Genomic DNA, 22,820 nt, shown 5'->3' with positions numbered 1-22,820 from the left:
CACGCAGCGGAGCTGGTGTGGCTGGCTGCAGCTGCTGCTGCTGCTGCAGCAGCCAGCCAGCCAGCTCCGTGCTGCCGCCGCCACGCACCCCAGCTGGGTGCACAAGCCGCGAGCTGCTGCTGGGGCGGCGCCTGGAGGCTGCGGCCAGCTGGGGTGTGTGGCAGCGGCGGCGGCAGCAGCACGGAGCTGGCTGGCTGGCTGCAGCAGTAGCTACATCCCAGTCATGCCAGCTTCGCTGTGCGCGCCTCCGCCCCCGACACCCCCTCCGGCACCCCTCCAAAGCCCGCGCGCCCGAGGCCACTGCCTACCTGGCCTCCATGGGCGCGCCGGCCCTGATGGTAATGTTATTCATCCACTTCAGAATTGCAATTGCATCTAAGATAATAAGCTAATGAAATGTCAGAGCTTGTAATTAGACTCTGTTTTTATTACTTATTCTAAAGCAAATATGATTATGGCACTGGAAAGTATTAAGGAAAGGGATTTAAAATAGTATGGACTATAGTTTGGCTGTCAGAAATGAAGAGGAGTTTTAAAAAGGCCAGAATAGTTTACCTTGAAAAAAGTATGCAGATGAATTCTTGACTCATGTAAATAGGGTCCCAGCTAAATCACCTTCCCTGAAAGTTTTGCAGAATATGAACCTTTTCATAGTTATATTTTGTTTTTAAAAAGCTGTTTCAGAAGATATCTTGTTCACTATGTTGTATTTCTGTGTCTGAACATTGGATGCAGTGGATGAATTGCTTGCTGTTCCTGTGGTTCCTGTTTTATTCAATTGCTCCCAATTTCTAAAATTTCTTTAAAATTTGTGTCATCATTCTGCATTTGAATAGTTGTTATGATACCATCTGTACAATTGCACACATTTGAAAGTAGCCACAAATGTGGCAAGAAATGAAATTGTGTCTGATTCTCATCAAACTTGGGGCAGAATCAGAGGGAAATTTTGAAATGAGGATACTACATCCTAATACAACTTATCACAGTATCAGATACCACTGCATTGTGCTCACATGGATTCTTTGATGCCTGAGATTTTTAGCTTAGATGGGTGGGTGCAAATGATGTAGGGGTGCAAATGCTACTTAGCAGCTGCAAGCCAGGGGTTCATTACAAATGGACTTGGCAGGTTTAGTACAAACCCAAATAGATGCCAACCTGGCCTAGTACAGAAAGAGATTTATTCTCTGACTCATATTAATTCTTTTACAAGTTTGAATAACCAGTCTTCTTGGTTAACTGTGTATGAACATAAATATTAATAAACTAATACCAAGCAGTGCAAATAAAACTTGTGTTATAGGTCACTGCAAGTCTTCTTTGCGACCTTCCTCAGCCCCAAGTTGCAACATCTCTCTGACATCCACTATCAGTATGGGTGCCAGCAGCAACAAAAAATCCAAGCTCATTGAAGAAAATGCAGTAAAGGTATATGTTGTTTGCTTGTTAATTCAATTCAGCTTGTGTTTCTTGCTTTCAAGTACACACACTGTATTTTAAATAGAAAACAATGTATCTCCTTTTATAGCTTATGTTTTATTAACTGCTTGTCAAGGGGAACAGTGACGCATACACAGATTTCTGGTTGCAAAATATTATAATAAATATTTTTGTATAATGTTGGTTTTGCTGACATCTTATTACTTAAGATCATTTTTCAGGTGTGAAGGTTTGCTTGAACATAGCATGTTTCCATAAAGGAAAGCACTCTTGGATAAAATTGTTAATGACTTGTTTGAAAAATGTAAAATTGAATAATTTATTAGTATTTTAAATGCTTAAGTAGCCTGAAAGATTATGTATCACAAACTGCTATAAGAAAGGTAATTGGAAATAAATATCTTCACACCTAATCCAATAAGAAGACATTAATTGGTAAATATACAATGTAGTCTGAAAATATTGACTTAGGAAAAGACTAATAACTAATAAGTAATTTCTTTTAAATAAGTCATTCAATATCCATTCCTGTGGGAGAAAGACAACAAAGTCACTTTGCTAAGTCAATATTTGTAGAGTGTTAATATTGATCTTTTTTCTTTTGTTTTCCCTTTCCTGATTCAACCTTTACTAGTTTTCTTTCAACAGAAAATAATAGCTAGAGAAATATAAAACATTAACTGGAAACTGCTAAGATACATTAAAAATGTGCACCTTGAGACCTGTGTGCAAAGGGAAAAAATGGTTATGACCACATAATATAACTGCAGCTAGAAGACTGAACTGATTGTTCTCTTGAGTTACATTTTTGTTTCAAATAACAACTCTGTATTTGTTATTGAACTCTGAAGTCCTTTATATCTTTAACATTGCTAGACAGTGACATTTGTTCTATATTAAAATTTAAAAACATCCTCTCCAAGGATTTTTTTCTGTGTGTTTAGGTATCTGTACCACTATGCAATTTAGCCTGTAATTCCAGCATGTTCAAAGATGATATGTAGTGTGTGAAAACATACAGTTTTCTACTAGTAGTAACTGAATGTATTTCAGCAGCCTTATAGAGTAGTAATAAAAATTAGATCTCTAAGCTATTTTGACGAGTGAATGATCATTGAAGATAGACTAGACTTTTATAATTAATTAGTAAAGTTCCCAAATGTTAGTTTACTGTTCTGTGCAGATTTGCTGCAGCTTTTTATTCATTAAATTTTGTCTTTGGTTAGGAATCATACAATAGGATCAGTACATTTTTACATATCCTCTGTGTTGTTACACTATGAGTAGCATCCAATAACATTAACGTGGGGGTAAAGTTTCTATATTTTAAAGATGTAAACAGTCCAAGACAAATTCAATGAAATATAACTGTAAAATAAATTAGAATTGTATGGATAGCTATTTGTAAATGAATTGGATTGGCTTTGGAAGAGCTAGGAGTCTGTAGAAATCTATTCTATAGAGTTTTGCAGATTTGTAGATATTTATCCTGTGGAATAAGAATAGTCTCCAATAAGAATCCACATTTTAGAAATTTGTATTTCACCAAAACACTGGATTGGTTCCGATGACAGAAGAGCTTTCAACATTTTTAGCACCATGCTTATTCTATCCAGCCCTTAGACATTCCATCATCATTGTATGTTTTCCCAGTTCTTGTAAAACTGGAAACAAGGATTTTGTAACCAATGGGAATATCCATATGGAGAGATGAGTTTCCTATCCTGTTGTTCCATGTGATGGACAGTGAGAGTCCGTGTACACTCATCCACTTTTCACTAGCTCTTGTACCATAATAAGACAAAAAAAACCCCAGTTTGTAATAAAATGAGACACTGTGTTTCAGATTAGAGACACGCTTGGCAATTAGGAATGGTTAACATTCACCTACGATCTACTACATAGCACTATTACAGTGCAATCCTAAATTACACCCTTCTAAGGACATGGACTAGTGGATTTAGAAGGATGTAACTTTGCTTAGGATTATGCAGTCAGTGATAGAGAGGGGCTGTAGCTCAGTGTACATGCCTTGTTCGTACTAAGTATTACTATGCAGTGCTATGTACATAGCAGTTCTTCCTGTTATTCTTATAAACTGGGCTTGTGTGTCATAAATTGTATAAATATGCATCTGAAAACTATGAAAAGGAACTTTAGTTAACTGTCCTGCATTGAAACAGAGTTCAGTCATTAGTATATAAAAGAGCAAGCAATAGACTGTACAAGATAGCACATGTTGGAATTAGTTGTTACAAAACAAACCCAGAGGAATATGTAAAAGCATGGGGAATTATCTTTATGCACTCATTTCTGTAATAATCTACAATGAAAAAGAAGCCTTCTATGGTGAAGTATCACTGCAGTTCCTATTCACTTCAGTAGACCTTGTTTGAAGAATCTCAACCAAAATGACTTATGCTGAATGGATTCTGACCTAAGCTGAATTTGTGTCACATTCTTGAATTTGTTTTCATTGCTTAATGTTATAGTTTTGGTTAATGTGTATGTTCACTATTAGTTTAACCTTTTGTGTATCCCATATCATACATTTATCCAAAAAAAAATACAATGTACAAACACCCACAGAAAAGACACTAAACTTCCCCAGCCCATCCCTGATTTTAGTGACTGCAGCACCACCTTATGCCATCAAGAAGCATAACAGGCTGGAGTTTGGGCTTGGGGGAGTTGCACAGGTAATCTGCAATGTGGACAATGTTTTATATACAATGATTGAAAAATAATTAATTCAGCTATTTAAGATATTATCCAATTTCTCCATCTTGTAGCTATTGCTTGTGTTGTTTGAAATACTTGTACTTTAGATGCTAAAGGTGGATATAATGTGGAATGGAGAGTGTTTATTTTAAACTGGCAGATCCCTGGTCAAATCAATAAAGTCAGTAAGTTCAGGTTATTTACATTACTGGATGATTTTAAATTGTGTTTTAATCAGTTTTAATTTTATTAATTTATGCCTTTGCGACTTGGTTGCTACACTCTGCACTAGCAGGATGGAAATGTTTTAAATAAATAAACTAGACTTCAACTTCCCAGTTTATCCAAAGGCAAAACTTTTATATAAGACTTTGGATAGCAAAATATCCAAAAGGGGGAGAAAGCTTTAACATTTTAATAGTTTCAAAAGCATTCAGCCAAGAGATAGTATTGTGACTATCAAAGTCACTGTTTTATTGAGTTTCAAATAACTTTTTATGTGCTAACAATTTTAATTGTCAATAGGAATGGCAGTGTGCATATTCCAAAGGATGTTTCTTCTTGGAAGACAATGATGAAATAGTTACTCATAAATACAAGTTATTTTTACCCCAGAGATCCACAGTATGTATCACCATTAAGCCTATACGTTTTGGCCAAATGGAAGGTAAGAACACTTAATTTTTTCCAGAAATGGGAGAGTGAGGGATGAATTTGCAGTTTTATAGAATTGCATGTGGGATGGAGAGTGAGTGGATTATGAAAGGTCTCAACTCACATGAACATAGCAACAAAGATAAATTTTTAATGCTTGCAGAATTTCACATCTTAAATTGTAAATTCAGTTGTGCAAATTAAAAAGTTAGTGTGCCACAGTCAAAATGGATACTAACAGCTTTCCTTGGATATGAAACCTTTTAATAATGGTCCTTAAAACACAATGAGTTGGATGCAGTGATCTTCATCAAAGGGCACAGATGGTCACACAGATCTTACCCACTTTTCCTCCCTTCCCCCACTCCTGGCAGCCATTTCCAGTGTTGATTCCTGAGAACCTATGTGGAATAGCAGCTGCATGGGTCAGTTGGCTGCAGCAAGGAGGGGAAAAGAAATAGTTTTTTCCTCTTCTGTCATTAAAGCTCCACAGACATAATAGAAAGGGAGGAGAGATTTTTGACTCCCTTTCTCTTCCCATTGCAGCCTACCAACCTGTATAGCTGTTACTGCGTGTGGTTCCCATAAGCCAAGAAATCAATTTTCACATGGTTGGAAAGGGCTGTTGGGAGAGGGTAGGGATAGTAAAGGAAGATCTGCTCGTGCAAGCATTAAGGCTCACTTAACCCTACTTATAAGTTGGTTTTGATTCGATCAGCCTTTTTTGGCATATAACAAAGAAAACAGGATGGTACATAGAAAAAAGAACAAATAATATAAAACAGTTGAGTGATGTCAACAGTTATTTCTAAAACTTCTCCTGGCACAGGTTTATAGCAAGTTGTAAAAACTTTGCTACCTTCTCAGTTCTATCTCAGGAGAAATCATTTAAAAGGTTCAATTCAAAGGTACTGTTCTAGATATGGAGGATTGCTCATGGTATGACAGAGAGGACTGGTTCCAGCTCTGCCTCCCCCAGGGATCAGTCAACGAGAGCCCACAAATACTGAGGATCAAGTCAGTTGAAATCCATTAGGGAAGTTAGTGAGAGAGGGAGGAGGTGAAGCTGCTGAGCAAAGGACAGCAGCAGATGTTAATTTATATTTAACCATCCACAGTTACATAATAATAACAACAACATTAGATTTATATACCACCCTTCAGGACAACTTAACACCCACTCAGATCGGTTTACAAAGTATGCTCTTATTATCCCCACAACAGTCACCCTGTGAGATAGATAGGAGTGAGAGAGCTCCTAGAAGCTGTGACTGACCCAAGGTCACCCAGCTGGCTTCAAGTGGAGGAGTGGGGAATCAAACACAGTTCTCCAGATTAGAGTCCCGTCACTTTTAACCACTACACCAAACTGGCTTCAATCCAAAATTATGAATGTGGGGTTATAATTCAGCTCTAAACTACACTGTATTTATGTGTTTGAATAATTCACTCCTGTTTTATACCCTCTTGTAAATAAAAGTTATCCTTTTTTATGTTTTAACCCGAAGTTGTTGACTGAGGGGAAATAACACACACACACACACATCAGGGATTCTGGTCACAACCAAGGGCGTGATTAATTAAATTATGGCAGTGTATAGAAAATAACCACTGAGTCCCCTTTCCCCAATAACGTTGGGCATTTAGCTGGGTGAGGGGTGGCAAATATAGGGAGCAGGCTGCCTGTCTGGTAAAATCCCTGGAAAGAGGGGGGACCCTGTGTAAATTTGGGACACGGCTGTCTGCCTGATAATTAGGGACTAGATAGGTGGTGTATCGTGACTGCCATTAACTGCTTATGAAGCCCCAGACCTGTACCGGGATGATTTTGCAGGTGGCTATGTATAAAGGGGGGCACAGCCAGTTTATATCTTGTGCTACAGTGTTATTCAAAAAAAGAAAGATTAAATTCAAAATTCAATCCACAGATGCTTTTCTGTTTGTACAAGAGATTTCCCAAGTATGATTGTTACAGAAGATGCATATTATAGTCTATGTGAATTACTGAACAGCCAGAAGAGTGGTAACTGATATTTTCCTTCTGTCTCATCCAGTTCCAAGACTTCGGATTAATTTTGGATTAGCTGCATCTCTGAGTTGAGATTTTTTATTTTTATTTTTAATAGGAAAATGTTTCCCATGGTTAGCAGTGGATACTGCTTTGTATATTTTAAAGGAAAATGAAACTGAAGAAAAACTAAAGGTTGTGAACTTCACTGAGCTACGAAATAAAGAGGTCAGGGACATTTTTTATGTTTCCTATACTAATATAGGAGTATCCAATTTAATTTATGGGCAATGAAAATATACCAGGCTGTTTCAAGTATCAGGCTGTTTCAAGTAGGCAATCAAAATACATCAAGGGCAACTCTTCAATGTCTTGTCCCTCAAGAAAATGACTAACTCACTAAGTAGTCAAGCCAAAATGCATGCCATTCCTAAGATCCCAATGCCAGCATATCACCAACAGCAGGACAGAAAACTAGTATCCTGTATTCATCTAGCGGAGTCGAAGAAGGTAAAGAAAAGGTTCGATACCAGCATACAGAGTGTATAGCAATGGCACTGAAGTCCATAGAAACATTACTGACACCCACCAGTTATGGTGCAGCATGCTGTAATGTGAAAGCAGCCAACTGGCACATTCTGAAATGGCCACTCCCCATATGTGTAGCACAATGAGAAAGAGAACACAGGCACTGTAAGGAGAACCATGGCATGATCAGGAGGAGCCCTAGAAAAAGTACACATCAGGCAGCTCCACAGTTGCAGGTTTATGGCCATTCCAGCCACATCATCCCTTGGGTCTGTATAAGTCTCTTGGAGATAACCCTGATAGAATGTCAAAGATCTCTTGTTTACAGAGGTTCAGTCCAGTGGTGTGCAGTGATTGAGAGGGCTAAGGAACATCAGTCTTTTGCCAGATGAGGGAGTTACAGATACTGTGTCAACCATTGTATAAGAAGGATTGCTTAGCACCACTTTGGTGTGTTTGGTGGATTCAGTAAATAGAGTACAGTATAAAGGTGGTGGAACTTCTGCAAGTGTAACAAAAACCAGTTTTCATTGTTATGCTCTAAGGCCTTTTTAAAAATGTGGTTCAGGCTAGGACATAACAAATTCAGGTTTAGAGTTCAGCCCAGAGATCAAAGTATCATTTGCCACAATAAACTTGAAAAGTGTTAAGAGAATATGCTCCTCTCCAAACATACAGAAGACGTCACTGTGTCCCTCAAAGTGTTTGCCTTTTGCATTTCAACTACAGCAAATACTGGCTGCCACATGAGGCCTTTCTGAATGGGAGTTTTAGTCTGGATTTCCAGTGTCCATAACATTCAGTCCACTGCCCCGAAGTTTTATTATCTTTAGGATCTTGTATAATCTGCAGTCTGTATGAGTGGGAAATCTGTAGTGCCTGAGTATAATAAAATGAGTACCTATAGTGTCCCACTTCTGATATATCTGATAGCCCAGGTGAGCCTGATCTCAGAATCTAAGCAGGGTTGGCCTTGGTTAGTACTTGGATAGGAGACCTCCAACGAAGACCAAGGTTACAGAGGCAGGCAATGGCAAACCACCTCTGATAGTCTCTTGGCATGAAAACCCCACCAGGGCTCACTATAAGTCAGCTGTGACTTGAGGGCGCTCTCAACCACCACCATCTATAGTGTCATGTTACTCATCAAATACTTGGTGGCTATGAAAAATAATGGTGGTATTAGAAATCTAAAACATGTCACATATTTGTGTTGCTTTGTGGTAGGCTTTTGGCTGGAGAGGGGAACTTGGAGCTGGTGTTTATTGGGTAATTCCTTTCACCACTGGCTGTAGATTCAAGAAAATGAAAAAGCAAATTGGAGAAGAAGCCAAACTCATATATGAAGATGGGGATGGATGCTTGGCACTTACTAAGGAGTTCAGGTAAGGAAAGGTGGCTTTTGTAAAAGTTTAGGCTTGCTCGTTCTCATCTTTTTCTAACTTTTTTGTGTTGCTGAAATAATTCATCAAGCCAAACAGCTAGAGCAGATTATCTGTAACACTATTCTGTCTCCTCAACCTTCTAGAGTTGCCTTGTCTGAAATCTTTGAAATGATTGATTTGGATGGGAATGGTTTTCTCAGTCTGGAAGAATATAACTTCTTTGAAATGAGAACCAGTGGTGAGAAGTGTGATGAAGAAGCTTGGGCCATATGTAAACGTAAGTTTAAAATAGCCTACCTACAAATTTGTCATCTCTGAACACCATGAAAGTGTCAGGTATACAATATGGTGAGCTGATGAATTTAGACAGGAGAAGGATAAGAATAAAAATGTAATAATAATAGCAGAATGTGAACATCATAAAATATTCCAACAATGTTTATTTGGTTAAATGGAAGTGTTGATATGTTAATATATTGACATGAGTTTGGAAGGAAAAATATATTAATACATAATCTAGTTTCAGTTAACTGTTAATAGGGGCTTCAATCTATTCGTACACAGCAGAAGTACACAAGTCAAACAATTACATGGGCTATAATGAACTTTAACAGGAGCCAAATATTGTTGACACTTGGTTTCATTATGGCCCATGTAATGGGTGTGGCAGATCAGAATGCTGCCTCTTAGCTGTTCTGTGGACTGACCTACAGTGTTCTGCCCTCACCCACCCACCACAGGAAATTTCTTCTGGCATCCCAGAGCTTGCAAACACAAGCACCATTTCAAGCACCTGGATGCAACTGTGTTGAGGGGAGGGGTCAGAACAGGAAACAAGGACAAGGTGAACAGTTTCTGCAGGGGAGAGGGTCTGCTGGGCTGCATGCTGTGCATCTGTGATACACATCATTATTTTTTATGGTGAAACATACCATGCGGTTATGTGACTGAAAGTGTGGTGAAAAATACTCTTCTGCCTTCCTCCATTGTTTCCCCCATTCTTCTATGCTGTTGTCACATCCTTCTACTATTTCATCCGTTCAGTTATTTTTCTTGTTAGATGATTTCTCTTTCTCTCTCTGGTATCATACAACACCTCAGTCCCCAGACAGCCATTTCCAATCTCTCCTCTAGCCCCTCTATTTCCTTATGCTTTATTTTGCCACTGCTGTTGTGTCTCAGGTCAGATTGTTGATGTTTTTAAGGCAAACCCTCCACAACTTTTATCTTTTTGGTTGCCTTTGTTCTTTAGCTTCTACAACTCTCACATCAAAGGTTTCCCAATGTTCATTTGATTGCACAGTAAATGTTCAGCTGTTACTTATTTTTGTGTCAGATCCAAAAAAAAAAAGTTAAATTTCTTTTTCATTTTCCCAGCATTCAAGCAGTGGTGTTTTTTAATGAGAAAATGTGGGTTTTCTCCAGCACATCTTTCACAGCCTGGAGTGCTGTGTGGAATGTGGTTATACAAGTACTTTTACTTTAATGATACTGCTCATACAGCCTATTCGGCTCTGAGCAGTGCCACACTAGAATTAGAGTTAAAATAGGAAAAATCTTTAATATATAATCTGTATAATATTAAAATTTAGCAAGTTTTTTCTTTAACATTGGGAGAGGAACTTGGTTCTGCTAAAGTAGTATTAAAATCCACCCCTGCTAAGAGGAGCCTTAAATTGTCCCCTATATAATTAAAAGAAAGAAAGAAAGAAAGAAAGAAAGAAAGAAAGAAAGAAAGAAAGAAAGAAAGAAAGAAAGAAAGAAAGAAAGAAAGAAAGAAAGAAAGAAAGAAAGAAAGAAAGAAAGAAAGAAAGAAAGAAAGAAAGAAAGAAATTGTCCCCTATACTTCCTGGGTCCTGGATATAGGGCTTAATCCATCTGTCTCTTGCCGCGTTTAGAATATTACATTCAAATAGACAGTGTTGAAGAGCGTCTATTTGGCCAGAGCCACATTGGCAGAGTCGCTCAGAATAGGGAACCCTGTTTAAACGTCCCAGCTACTCTCCTGATGGAATGGCGTTCAGTCTGGCTAACATAAATAATCGTCGATAACATGGAACTGTCAAGAAATCGAAGTAAACTGGAAGAGATTGTGGCAATGTTAAACCCAAGTATATCGGTGAGCATACTCTACGTGCTCTTATCATAGTGCGTCTATAATCCAGTTTGCTCAGACAGCCTAAGATCGAGGAAAGAGCTGCTGAAGGCCCTTGTTCTTTCAGATTATGAGGATTAACACCCAAGGCCTAGACATGTTTTTTGATCAATTTACTCCAAGGGCTTTGATAGGAATCGTTCTGTAGCAAGTGCAAGTAGCCATTTTATTCCGTGGAGAACAGGGTTTTAATCCAAAACCTAAAAGTTGCCGCCCATACCCGTGCTTCAAAGGACCTAAGTCCCAATTCTGCCCTCAATGATACTCCAGCTACACAGTTAGGGGCACCAGTAATTTTCCGAAGAAAATGATGGAGGAGGGAGTCAATTGGTTCTCCACAGACTTCAACCCACATAGGTACTCCATATAAAAATTGCGAGCCTACTTTGCTGTTAAAGACAATGATGGCAGCTGGGATGTATTGTCCGCCTTTAGAATAAAAAAACCAAATTATTGCCTTACAGGTTTTGGATTAAAACCCTGTTCTCCACGGAATAAAATGGCTACTTGCGCTATGGTTTGAGCATTTCTAATGTGAGCTGTCCAAGACATATTTGAGCAAAAATAAATCCCAAGATATTTGAACATAGTAACTTGTTCAATAAGATTTCCATTTACACGCCAAAGATGATTCTTCTGGCGTAAGGATCTAGAGAACTGCATCACTTTGGATTTGTTGTAGTTTATAATCAAACCCTCTGAGGCACAATATTCTGCAAAGGAGGATAGAAGTCGGCGTAGACCCACTGGGGTTCTAGATAACAACTCAGTATCGTCAGCATATAGTAATACTGGGATAGCAGTATTTGACAGTACAGGGGGATGGAACTGTTTATCATTTAGTTTGCAAGCCATATCGTTGATACAGAGGTTGAACAGAATAGGGGCCAGCAAACACCCTTATCTCACTCCTTTCTGCAGAGGAAAAAGATTTGTCAAATGCCCTTTCGAACTACAACGGACCTGGGCAGCTGAGGGTTCATAAAGCCTTTGCATTAGCCACAGAAGTCTCCGGTCCATCCAAGTCTTCCCTAGTTTTTCCCATAAGCGCTTCCTTGGTATCGAATCAAAGGCTGCCTGTAGATCTATAAAAGCTACATATAGGCGTTGTTATACAAGTACTGAAGGTATCTTTTGGCCAGTGAACATGAATGTTGGGTCCCCGGGTTTGGTTGGAAGGCATATGGTATAGCATGCTTGCTTAAGCACAATTGGTCTGGATTTTTTCTGTGCCTGGATGGGAAACCTACATGGAATTGTAGGCCACCCCGAGTTCTGTGATGGGGGAATAAGAGACAAATACAAGAATCACTGGTGATAAGCAATATGATTCTCTGCCATTTTTATCTCCTTTAAAAGGCTTACTAGGGTTTTTTTTTATTACTTATGGACTTGTATTGAGGCAGTGCTTTTCCTGCTCTACCAGACCAATATGGGACTGCTCATTTAACCTTATTTAAAACAAAAAGAAATAAAAGCCAAGCTAGTGAGCAAGGTAGCCACCTCTTCCATGGCCAGGGCTTTTTTTCAGCAGGAACACAGTGGAACGGAGTTCCGGAACCTCTTGAAAATAGTCACATGGCTGGTGGCCCCGCCCCCTGATCTCCAGACAGAGGGGAGTTTAGATTGCCTTCCACGCCGCTCACCGGCACAGAGGGCAATCTAAACTCCCCTCTGTCTGGAGATCAGGGGGCGGGGCCACCAGCCATGTGACCACTTTCTCCGAGGGCAACCCACTGAGTTCCACCACCTCTTTTCGCAGAAAAAAAGCCCTGTCCATGGCAATAGGCTACTATTTAGTGTCCTTTTCTCCTTCTCTTTTAAAAATTTCATTCCAAGTTGATCTATATTTCCAGCACTAAAGTACATTTCTTCCCCTTTTGACAAGAGAGAGGACAGTAAACCAGTCCCCTCAGTCCATTGGGTGCAGAAGAAAGATTGTACTGTTAGTAATGTTTAAAAAGTGCATTTTTATTTTTGTATGGATGTCCAAATGAAGTACTTTGGGGGCAGACTGTTATGTGAAGTGGAACAATCTGACTGGATAAAGGTCTTTGTATATGTAGGTATCTTTTCCTTGCAAAGATATCTTCTGAAATTGCATGCAGCAGGTTCTAAAACGGTACATTTCCCAACTGAATGGCACCACAGAAAGAACTGCCTGTTGCTCTGTTCTGTTCACTATTAGGAAGTGCTTGGTGTGCACAGTGGAATTGTGCATTCAAGCACATTTCCTAACATAGAAATGAATCTCACCTTGTTCCATATATTTTCAGAGTCCCATGGGTTTGGATTCTGAATATAAAGAAAACTCTGTTTGCAGCACTGCAGTCTAATACTCTTCGAACTGAATACTGATACACCTCTACTTAAGCTGCCCATATAGTTCATCTCTATTTTACCTTTTGCTTGATCTTATTTATATATTATACTCTACTTTTGTCTCCATTGGCAACCCAAAGCAGTTTAAAATTGTGTCCTTCCATCCTCCTTTTATCCTCATGACAACCTTGTGAGGTAGGTTATGTTGAGACAGTGACTGGTCCAAAGTCACACAGTGAACTTACATAGCAAAGTGGGAATTTAAACCTAGATCTCCCAGATCCTAGTCTGACACTGTAACCATTACATCATGCTGCTGGTGCCACAAATTAGGGAGAATGTCCTAAAATACATTTTCTAGCACATGGATGCCATTATTGATTGTGAGAACACATTTGCCACTGACATGGCACCAAAATCCATGGTGGTAATGCTATTCATTAATGACATAATACACTTCCCCCTGGGTCCTCCTTAATTCTGTGGGATTAGCATGTGAATTTCCCTACTGGGGACTCAATTCACTGGCCTGTCTTTTGAGATTGGGGCTGTGGCATGCAAAGAGAAGGCCCTTCAGCCCCCCCCCCCGCCATTTTCCTGAGTTGAAATGGTCTGCCCCATTGCAGGCTCTACATGTACTGATGCTTTACACTAAGGTTTTCCTAGTGAGTCAAATAGCAATTCTTCTAGGGCCATTTCATGAAAAAAGCATGGAAGGGAAAGCATAAACATCCTCTTATCTGTGTGCCACAGGCATGATCCTCATTGGGCCTGGTGTACCTGGGAATTGAGCTCCCAGCGGGGAACTTCCAGTACACGTCTGCCTGACAGTCCGCATGGCAGATGTGGACCCACATGTATGTGCAGCTAGGCTCATGTTAGTTATAGCAGTTTGAAAGAGAAATTGGACGAGTGGAGATATAAGTGGAAATTGGACGAGTGGAGATATAACAACATAAATGAACATTAAAGCTGAAGTGTATTGTCTACTGTCACCAAAATATGTTTATATGTGGGTCTGTTTTGTTTGTTTATATGACTGTTTATTTATATGTGGGTCTGTATTGGGTGGTAGTTTTCAGAGCTTTCTTTAATATAAACACCTGAATCTAATACTGGGATACTATTTTTGAATTCCCAAGAGAGTATTTTTGAAATTTCTGAATGGAAAATCTCCATTAAAACAGGGGATTTTCAAACAGGGGATAGGGCCATGAGATCTAGTATTCAAAGTTTTTTTTTATCCCACTGGATGGGCCCAAAGTCTTACCTTTGGACTGTGGTACGTTTTCAGCGTTTGCTTGTACATATTTGAGAACTGAAAATGCAAAAGAGATATAGAGACAAAGATGCTTCCCTGTCTCTTTTGTTGTGTTTTTTTCTGGAACAAACATGGGAATGCCACTCAACATGTGGGTTCGTGTGCGTGTCAGAAGGAAGCAAGCAGCAAATACAATGGATGGATTACATGGCAATTAATCAGCTGGAGGGTTCAAACGAACATCATAAATCTTGAGTTCAAGCAGTTTACAACAACATTGGAAAAACTGGTAACCTCTCATTTTAATAATACATAGACTTAGCATTTTTGTGCAAAGAAACACATTTTTAAAATTCTGTTATAGGAACATTTCAATTTTATCTTTCTGACACTAAAGCATTTTATTAGCACTTCATTCTACCCATAGTGATTAGAAAATGAAAAGAATAAAATTACTTTTCAAAAACTACATTTTTGTCAGCCTTGGTCTGGGGATGGCTAGCTCACTGTAGAAAATATACCCCTTCATTAGAGGGTTTATGTACCTTAAAGTGGTCTATACTTGCACTATATTCACACTGTACTACTGAGGTCTAAATACATTCTAGTTTACTGTGATGGACACAAGTGTGACATGTCTTGTGTGTGTACCGCTTTTGCTCCTCTTTCCTTTTTCAGACAGAGTGTGAAAATAAATTCTAGTTGTCCTTGATATCCTCAAATGCAGGTAGCACCTGCTGTAGGTCCAATCAAGATCTTGTGGATTTTTAAAATGGCATCCCTGTATTAGACATGAGGACACTGTCACGTTTAGCTTGGCCCTACACTATCCAGATTTCTGATAAAGCCCTTCTTGTTTTTAACAATGTGACAGCACTTGATGGTCCTAAAGCAGTCGCTGAACATGTAGGCATTTCCTAAAATTCTACCTATCTTCTTCATTTATTTAAAGAGAAAGTCCAATTACATTTTCTTGTATGTTGATATGTTCTTTCTGTCAAGCCACAGAAATTAAACTTTCCCCAAAGAACTGGTATGAGCTAGGGGAACCTTAATTATTCAGGGTAGGTTGAATAAAGGCTTAACTTTATACATTTTGTAATGAAATGTCTAAAGCCTAATGATGTGTCTTCTCAACCATTGTGGAATAGTTGGCTCGGATCCTATGACATTGTCCCCATCATGCTTCTTTCTGGGTTTTGCGCAGGATTCCTCCACTGTGGTGCTTGTTTCTCCACTGCATAAGGGCTCTTTAAAGAACAATGTTCTTGTACACACAGAAGGGCTAGCCAGAAAGACATGCAAGGCAAACAATGTCATAAGCTCCAAACCACAATTATTTATACTCTCTAGCCATCAATTTTGATAAAACTAAAATTATGGTATTTTCTAAATCATGGAAGTGATCTGCTTGGAAAATTGATGGAAGAGAAATTGAACAGATTAAGTCCTTTAGGTACTTTTTTCATTAAAACTTAAAGTGGGCTTTACACTGAGAGCACTCTATTACCTTAGCTAAGAACAATATGTCTGCTATAATCCATTTTCACTATCAAAAAGGCAACCAATTTGTTCCGGCTGCTTTATGGATTTTCCGAGCTACAGTGATTCCCCAACTGTTATATGGGCTACCCGTGTGGATTCAGAATTTTAACATAGACTGAACGAGTTAACACAACTTTTTTGCAACGTATGCTTGGTATCCCCAATTCAGTTGGCTATTTTGTTCTATGTGCTGAGTTGGATTTGCATACCATAGAATCTAAAGCTTGGATTGCTATCATTAAATACTGGCTACATCTTTATTTTCAACCTCTCCCCAAATAGTCTTATTGCCTCTATAAGGGCTGATCCGTTTGTCTCTAAGTGGTCTCAATTAATATCTGAAAAAATTAATACTTTGGGCATTGATCTAGACTCTCTGGCTAACTCTAGTGAAAATTATATATTTAGAACAATCTAGAAGAGAATTTGGGATCTTAATTTGCAGCTGATAAACGCTGGAGCAATGGGACTTGCTCCCCCCAGTTTTCAGGCCTTTCTTTTTTACAAAATGCTATGGCCCACTATTTCTCAACTCTAGTAATCTCCTCTCAGCGTAGAGCTTTTATGCTGGCTAGACAATATATTCCCCTCAGCCGTGGTCACCGGCAGATATAAGGGTATCCCTCATGAGGCAAGACTCTTCAGGTGCCACTGCTGGGAACCCGATTCTATTCCGTATATACTTCAACACTGCCTGTTGTTTACCCAGCTGCACACGATTGATCAGTCCTCTTTTTCAAACCTCTGAGATAGTGACTACTAGAGGTGTGGAATTTTTGTTAGTGGACAGACTTCCTGCAATTACCGAGCAAGTGGCAGAGTTTTTGGCAAATGTATTGCAGGTGAAAGAAAGGGAAAAATTGGAAAAGGGAAAAGGAAGGGAGAGGAAGGGGGGAAACAGGAGGGAGAAGGCTGATTGTGACACCTAGGGTTGCCAGCCTCCAGATAGTGGCTGGAGATCTCCTGGAATTACAACTGGTCTCCAGGCCACAGAGATCACTTCACCTGGAGAAAATGGCTACTTTTGGGGGTGGACTCTATGAAATTATGCCATGCCAAGGTCCTTTCCCTCCCCAAAACCCACTTTCTCCAGGTTTCTCCAGGTTTCACCCCCCCCCCCAAGATCTCCAGGAATTTCCCAACTTGGAGCTGGCAACCCTAGTGACACCTGAGATTATTATCAGGTTTCCGGGGGGGGGGTGTTGATTATTAGCTGTTAGTGTCACAATTACCTGTAACCTACTCTGCTCTCATGCTGACAAACTGGCAAAATGTATTGTATTGTCATTCTCTTTTTTCAATGCGTGTATTATGCCAATAAAGGTTATTGGAAATGAAAATTATTTATACCCAAACACATTACAGAGTTTCATAAATTAAAAAAGCAGGGCCCTGTTAGAGGTATGAAGGCCCAGGGAAAAACTTGCAAAAATTCAGAAAGCAGGAGGGATCCCATTTTTTCCAAAGCCTGTTTTCCAGTTTTTCCAATGGAAAAATGGGAAATTTGGAAGAGTACTGGGAAAAAAACTCCTATGAAATATTTTCTCTTTGAATGAGTGAGTGAAATGCTTTTAAAGGGCAAAGTGGGTATGCTGAGATATATACAGCTCTTAATTTCAAGATGCAGTACTACACCTAGAAGGTGTGAAAGAACAGAGAAGCTTTGTTCCTGCAATTCCTGCAAACCTCACGTTTTCTAAAGAGCTTCACGAAGATAAAAATGAAGGCCCCAAATCAGACATTTCAGGAACAACAAGATTCGATTTATATACCGCTCTTCAGGACAACTTAACACCCACAGAGCAGTTTATCACAAAGCTTGGTGGGTTTTTTTCTAATTTCCAGATAGCAAAAATTAATGTGCTAAGGTAGCATAGGGTGCGTCAGCTTGCAGTTCTCCCTCAAGTATTGGGTATATTTGCAATTTTGTTTTTAACAAAAATACAGCTTTATGTTCCATAAATATATCAGATATTGCCATTTATATGCTAAAGGATGCATGTTATATTGTTAAAGCGGTAAGATTAGTTTAGTTTTGATAGGAAAGTAAGTACTGAATATATTTCAATTTTTTCCCAATTTTTTTTTCAAAATGGCCTGGCCTGCCCTGGCCTGGCCTCGCGCTTTTCATGCAAAAAGTTCCTGGTTCAATCCTTGGCATTGCTAGCTGACCAGATCAGGTAGGAAGTGATTAGAAAGATCTTTTTGTATCCGAGATCTTGGAGAGGTACTGCTATTGCGAGTAGATAATACTGTATAAGGCAACTGTTTGAACTGTGGAAGAAAAATAAACGTCCCCCAAAACATTTAATCATGTTGTACGTATCCTATACAGATGTAGTATAAAAAAAAACAATAAAAAGCAGGGTGGGTGTTTTCTGTGGCTTCAAAATTTCTGGAAATGTTACATCTGTAAAATTTTACATACCCCCAAGAAGCTTGAAGTCTAAATTTTGATAGAACAGGAGACAGTGGAGGGAAGACAAGAAGGACAAAGGACGGAAGCCAATATTTGCTTTTCCTATACAGCATTGCTTTCCATGGTTTCCATTATTTCCTGTGAAAATAGCTGCTTTATGTTTTCTTCTAAAACAGAGAATTTTGAAACAAAGAACAATGAGCTTACAAAACAGGGATTTATGGATCTGAATCTCATGGAAGCCAGCGACCGGGGAGGGAATCTTAGTGATCTCTGGATTACTTTGATGTCAATGGGCTACAATAAAGCAATGGAGTTGACAGAGGTATGATAGATAACTGGATATGAAGAATGAGTAAGTAACTGCAGTGTTTAATATACTTGGTTCATTTCATGAACTTCCCATCCATTTATTTCAGTAAACCAGTTATGATTTACTGATTATATTATGATTATCTGATTATATCTACATGTTTCTGGTATCACACACTGGTTTTGAACAAACTATTGTATCATAACTTGGGCAGATACTTAAATTCCTGCCACATCTCATATTAGTTTCCTAAGTAAAAACAGTACATCTACCATCCAGAGGGAAAACAATGTATTTTCTGAACTGTGACAGGAGAAAGCAACATGATTGACAGCTATAGACTGGAATCCAGTTTACTGACAAGGAAGAACTACACATGTAGTGTTGGTGCTGAAAATAGTGGTGGTGCTTCTTGGTGGTGCTCATGCAATCCTTCCTAAGCAGAGTTACAACCTCCTGAGCCCATTGATTTCAGTGGACTGAGAATGGCGTGACTCTGGCTTAACATTGCATTGCAATTCTCACAGCTAAAGAGACAAGCTGTTGTTCAAGTTAAAAACAAAAACAAAACAAGAGCAACTCTGGATGTATACATGTTTTTATCTTTCTTCATGTACCTATAGCTATATGAGAATAAGCAGTGCTCCAGGGTAACTTGGAAATGGGATCCAGTTCAGACCTGATGGTATTCAATTGCGAAATCATTGGGAGAAAGCAGCAGGCTTGCACGTTCCTGATCCCATTTGTGGGGCAGTGTTATATCTCCTCTGGGATTGTTGCAGTTACACTGACCATAGTGCTAGTTACACCAGGACAGACCTAGCATTGGTATATGAAAGAGGGGGAAGAAAACCAAATGCACTGAAAGCTTGTTATTATGATTACATATAGGTCAAAGGCCATTTTTAGTGTATAACAATTGTATTTTTCTTTTCCAATAGGCATGTCCTTTCTCTATTCATATTTATTCAGAAAAGTGCAAACCCCAAATTAAACCTGTTTGTCTGGAAACAGGAGGTGGGCAACTTAACAAAGCAATTTGCATGAATGTAGTTAATAAAGGAGATGCTAAGCCAATGGATAACAGTGAAAATGTAATCATTCACACATATAAAAGTGACACACGGATCACTTCTATTATTGAAAACAAGGTATTGTATTACATAAATAATGGATCAACCTTGTAAAATAATTTTCTTAGAAATATATATTTTATTTTTACTTCCTGCCTAACATGTTAGAGTATGTCATAGCCATGGCTTGCCATAACTAATTCTGAACCTTCCATTTCAGGATCATTGTGGTCAGTGACTTGAGGTAGAATTTGTATCCTGAAGCTGAAAATTGCTCTGTTGATAAAGCAGAAGGCCAGGTTCATAATACAGAAATTTAAGCTGGCTCTGAGACTTAAGCACACACAGTCCATCATAGCTCATTAAGCTAGGCCACAGCCTGAGGCTCATGGATGAATTCAGGCCTTATTCTAAGCTTTTTTACCCCACTCCACAAGCAGCTTACTCACAGGCAAGTGTTTTTTGGACTGCAGCCCAGATTGCTGACAGATCTGTGATGGCACCTTGCACATATTGTTGTAAGTATGATGGCAAGGTAGAATCACAAGGAACCCACCAAGATGACCAGTTTGCCACATGCACATTCAAACCAGGTGGATGGAAAAGAAAATGAATTCAAGTACTAAAATGGTTTCTGTAAATCATCCCAAACCAGACTCTCAGTTTCTTCTCCCTGATTCACATGGAACAGTATGAGGCCAACAGAGAAGCTGGGAGCCCAAGAAGAAACTGGGGAGAGGGTTGAAAATCCATCTCACACCCCTTCCTGACCTCTACCTTCAAGATTCAATGACCTTTCTGAAATGGTATTTCTGAAATAAGTTTAAGGGCCTTCTCTTTAAGGAAGAATTTTTTTATTATCATTATACCTTTACTGTTATAAGGAACTCTAAAGCCCTTTATGCATAGAAAAGAGCTAGATATACAGTATGTTGGGGTGGCCAGGGAGATCCTCATTCAAATACACAACCACAACAACCTATCAACTCATTCTTTCTCTCAGCCTATCCTCTCAGAGTTCTTATTGTGGAGAAGGAAGAGTTGCTGAGGGCCTATGCGATGTCTAGAGGCCCCCACAGAATTACTAAAAATGGTAATTTAATAACTTGTAAAGTTTTTATATTCAGAAGCCCTTCATAACCGAATCCCTAAAAAGGATCCTAAACCCATAACCCTAAATTGTAGCTTACTTAGGTTGTGTATAAATCCAGCTTTGTGAGCTGCTGATTGCCTTGTAGAAAGTAAAACAGTAACAAATATAAATTACAAATAATAATTTTAAATCTGAACACTTTCCCCCTAAAAACCACAGACCCGGTTTCCATATTTTATTCCTAAAACAGCATGTGCCTCAGAAGCTTCTGTTCCCAACAACCTGTTATAAAATAAGTATATAATTAGGTCTATTTCTGTGTTGAATATTTGAATCTATAAAAAAGTACAAGATTCAAACAATAATTGTTGTCTTGTGGATCACTATTCTAGTTTTTCATTGTTTGAGAACTATATCCCATCTTATTTTTGCCTGTTATTTGAGAAGTTACTTCACAGTCTTCCATATTAAAGCTTAACTCCTTCTGCACTGTCTATAAATTAAAATGGAGATGGTTCAGACTCAGGTTTACAGGTAAGAGGTGCTCTTGTGTGGCTCCTAAACATACAGCTGGCTGGACCCACTTAAGCTGCTATGTCAGCTGTACCTGGACAAAAAGGCCTTCACCATAGTCATTCCTACTGTTGTGACCTCTAGATAAGATTCTGGTAAACTGGTTCAGCAGCCACTGGATTACTGACTGGAGTGGGTCACCAGGAGCATATTAATGTAGTTGAATGTAAATGCAGTAAATACTTAATGATATACCAAAATCTATAACAGTAAGAACTTCTACTAATTGATACCATTTGAATATCTCAATACTAATACTGCTTTTCTATTTACAGACTGAAGGCAAAACAGTAATTCACCTCAACAATGAGAAAAGTAAGAATTGTGTAAATAATAGGGGACTCAACGCATTTGCTATTGAAGTGGCACCCAAATCCATGATGGTAATGCTATTCATGAAATTTCAACTCAAAACTATTTCAGTTCTGTTAGTTTAGAACAGTGGATTAGATTTTTTTTAAAAACCACAAGAAGAGTTCCAGGTTTTCTGCAACTCCCAGACTATCCAAAAAGCTGCTCCTGGGAACCAGGAAACCCTCAAAAATTGCCTGGGATGCAGCACAGGTGGCTGCAGCTAGAGTAGGAAAGTCACATAAGGGCATCCTGAATCCAGGCCATAATATTGCACTATGGAACAAGCAAAAAGAGGAATATTTACTTTGTTTACTGTTCTAAGTGGGGCACAAATCTGTCTAGAAAAGCAGTATATAAGCATATTATTATTTTGTAAAGAACGTTGTTGTTGTAGTTGTTATTTTGTGAGGAAATATAGATAACCTAACAAGATAGATTTTGAAAACATGTGTTTTTATGATTGGGTATTTACACTTAGTGAAGCCAGATAAATTTATATTGCTTGCTATCAGAGCTTTCTTTCTGAGGAAGGAGGTGGGGGAACTCTCACCTGGGGCAACTCCCAGGAGGAGGTGGTGTGCCTCTCAATACAGGAAGTGGCATCATCACGCAGCCTGTGGCCACACGGGGGCACTCCTGTGCTCCATGGGGGGTCCTTTTCGGCCCAGGTAAAGCTAAATTTGGCCTGGATCAGGCTTGAATCAGCACAGAACAGGCCGCTCCACCACAGGGGAGCATTCCTCCACCAGACAGTGGCAGGATCCGGGCCAAATTGGGCCCAGATCAGCCTAGAATAGGATGATGCCGCATGACAGAGCATTCCTCTACCCGGCAGCAGTCCGAACCTGGCCGTTTAGGGCTTGATCCGGGCCGTTTGGTGCCTAAATTTGGCCAAAATGGGCTTAAAATAGTCTGGCTCAGCCTGGAACCCTCCCCCACCCAACAGTGGCCCAATCCAGGCTGTTTGTGGCAC

At 39.2% G+C, this 22,820-nt stretch overlaps 1 protein-coding gene and 1 long non-coding RNA gene across 2 annotated transcripts in view; one reads left to right on the top strand and one right to left on the bottom strand.

Annotated features, from left to right (window-relative positions):
* Positions 1-22,820, bottom strand: part of LOC129331363 (uncharacterized) — a 45,730-nt gene that overhangs the window by 9,670 nt on the left and 13,240 nt on the right. The gene's annotated exons all lie outside the window — the stretch shown is intronic.
* Positions 1-22,820, top strand: part of EFCAB7 (EF-hand calcium binding domain 7) — a 46,089-nt gene that overhangs the window by 21,169 nt on the left and 2,100 nt on the right. The window contains exons 6-13 of the mRNA XM_054981882.1: positions 1,307-1,431; positions 4,690-4,831; positions 6,945-7,054; positions 8,582-8,739; positions 8,883-9,016; positions 18,618-18,766; positions 19,696-19,905; positions 21,769-21,876. Of these exons, the coding sequence (XP_054837857.1) occupies positions 1,307-1,431; positions 4,690-4,831; positions 6,945-7,054; positions 8,582-8,739; positions 8,883-9,016; positions 18,618-18,766; positions 19,696-19,905; positions 21,769-21,876 (1,136 nt within the window). The remainder of the gene's footprint in view (positions 1-1,306; positions 1,432-4,689; positions 4,832-6,944; positions 7,055-8,581; positions 8,740-8,882; positions 9,017-18,617; positions 18,767-19,695; positions 19,906-21,768; positions 21,877-22,820) is intronic.

This window comes from Eublepharis macularius, chromosome 5 (assembly GCF_028583425.1).
Source record: "Eublepharis macularius isolate TG4126 chromosome 5, MPM_Emac_v1.0, whole genome shotgun sequence".
NCBI lineage: Eukaryota > Metazoa > Chordata > Lepidosauria > Squamata > Eublepharidae > Eublepharis > Eublepharis macularius.
Note: the sequence above shows the minus strand (reverse complement) of the source record. Positions and strands in the feature narration are given on the sequence as shown.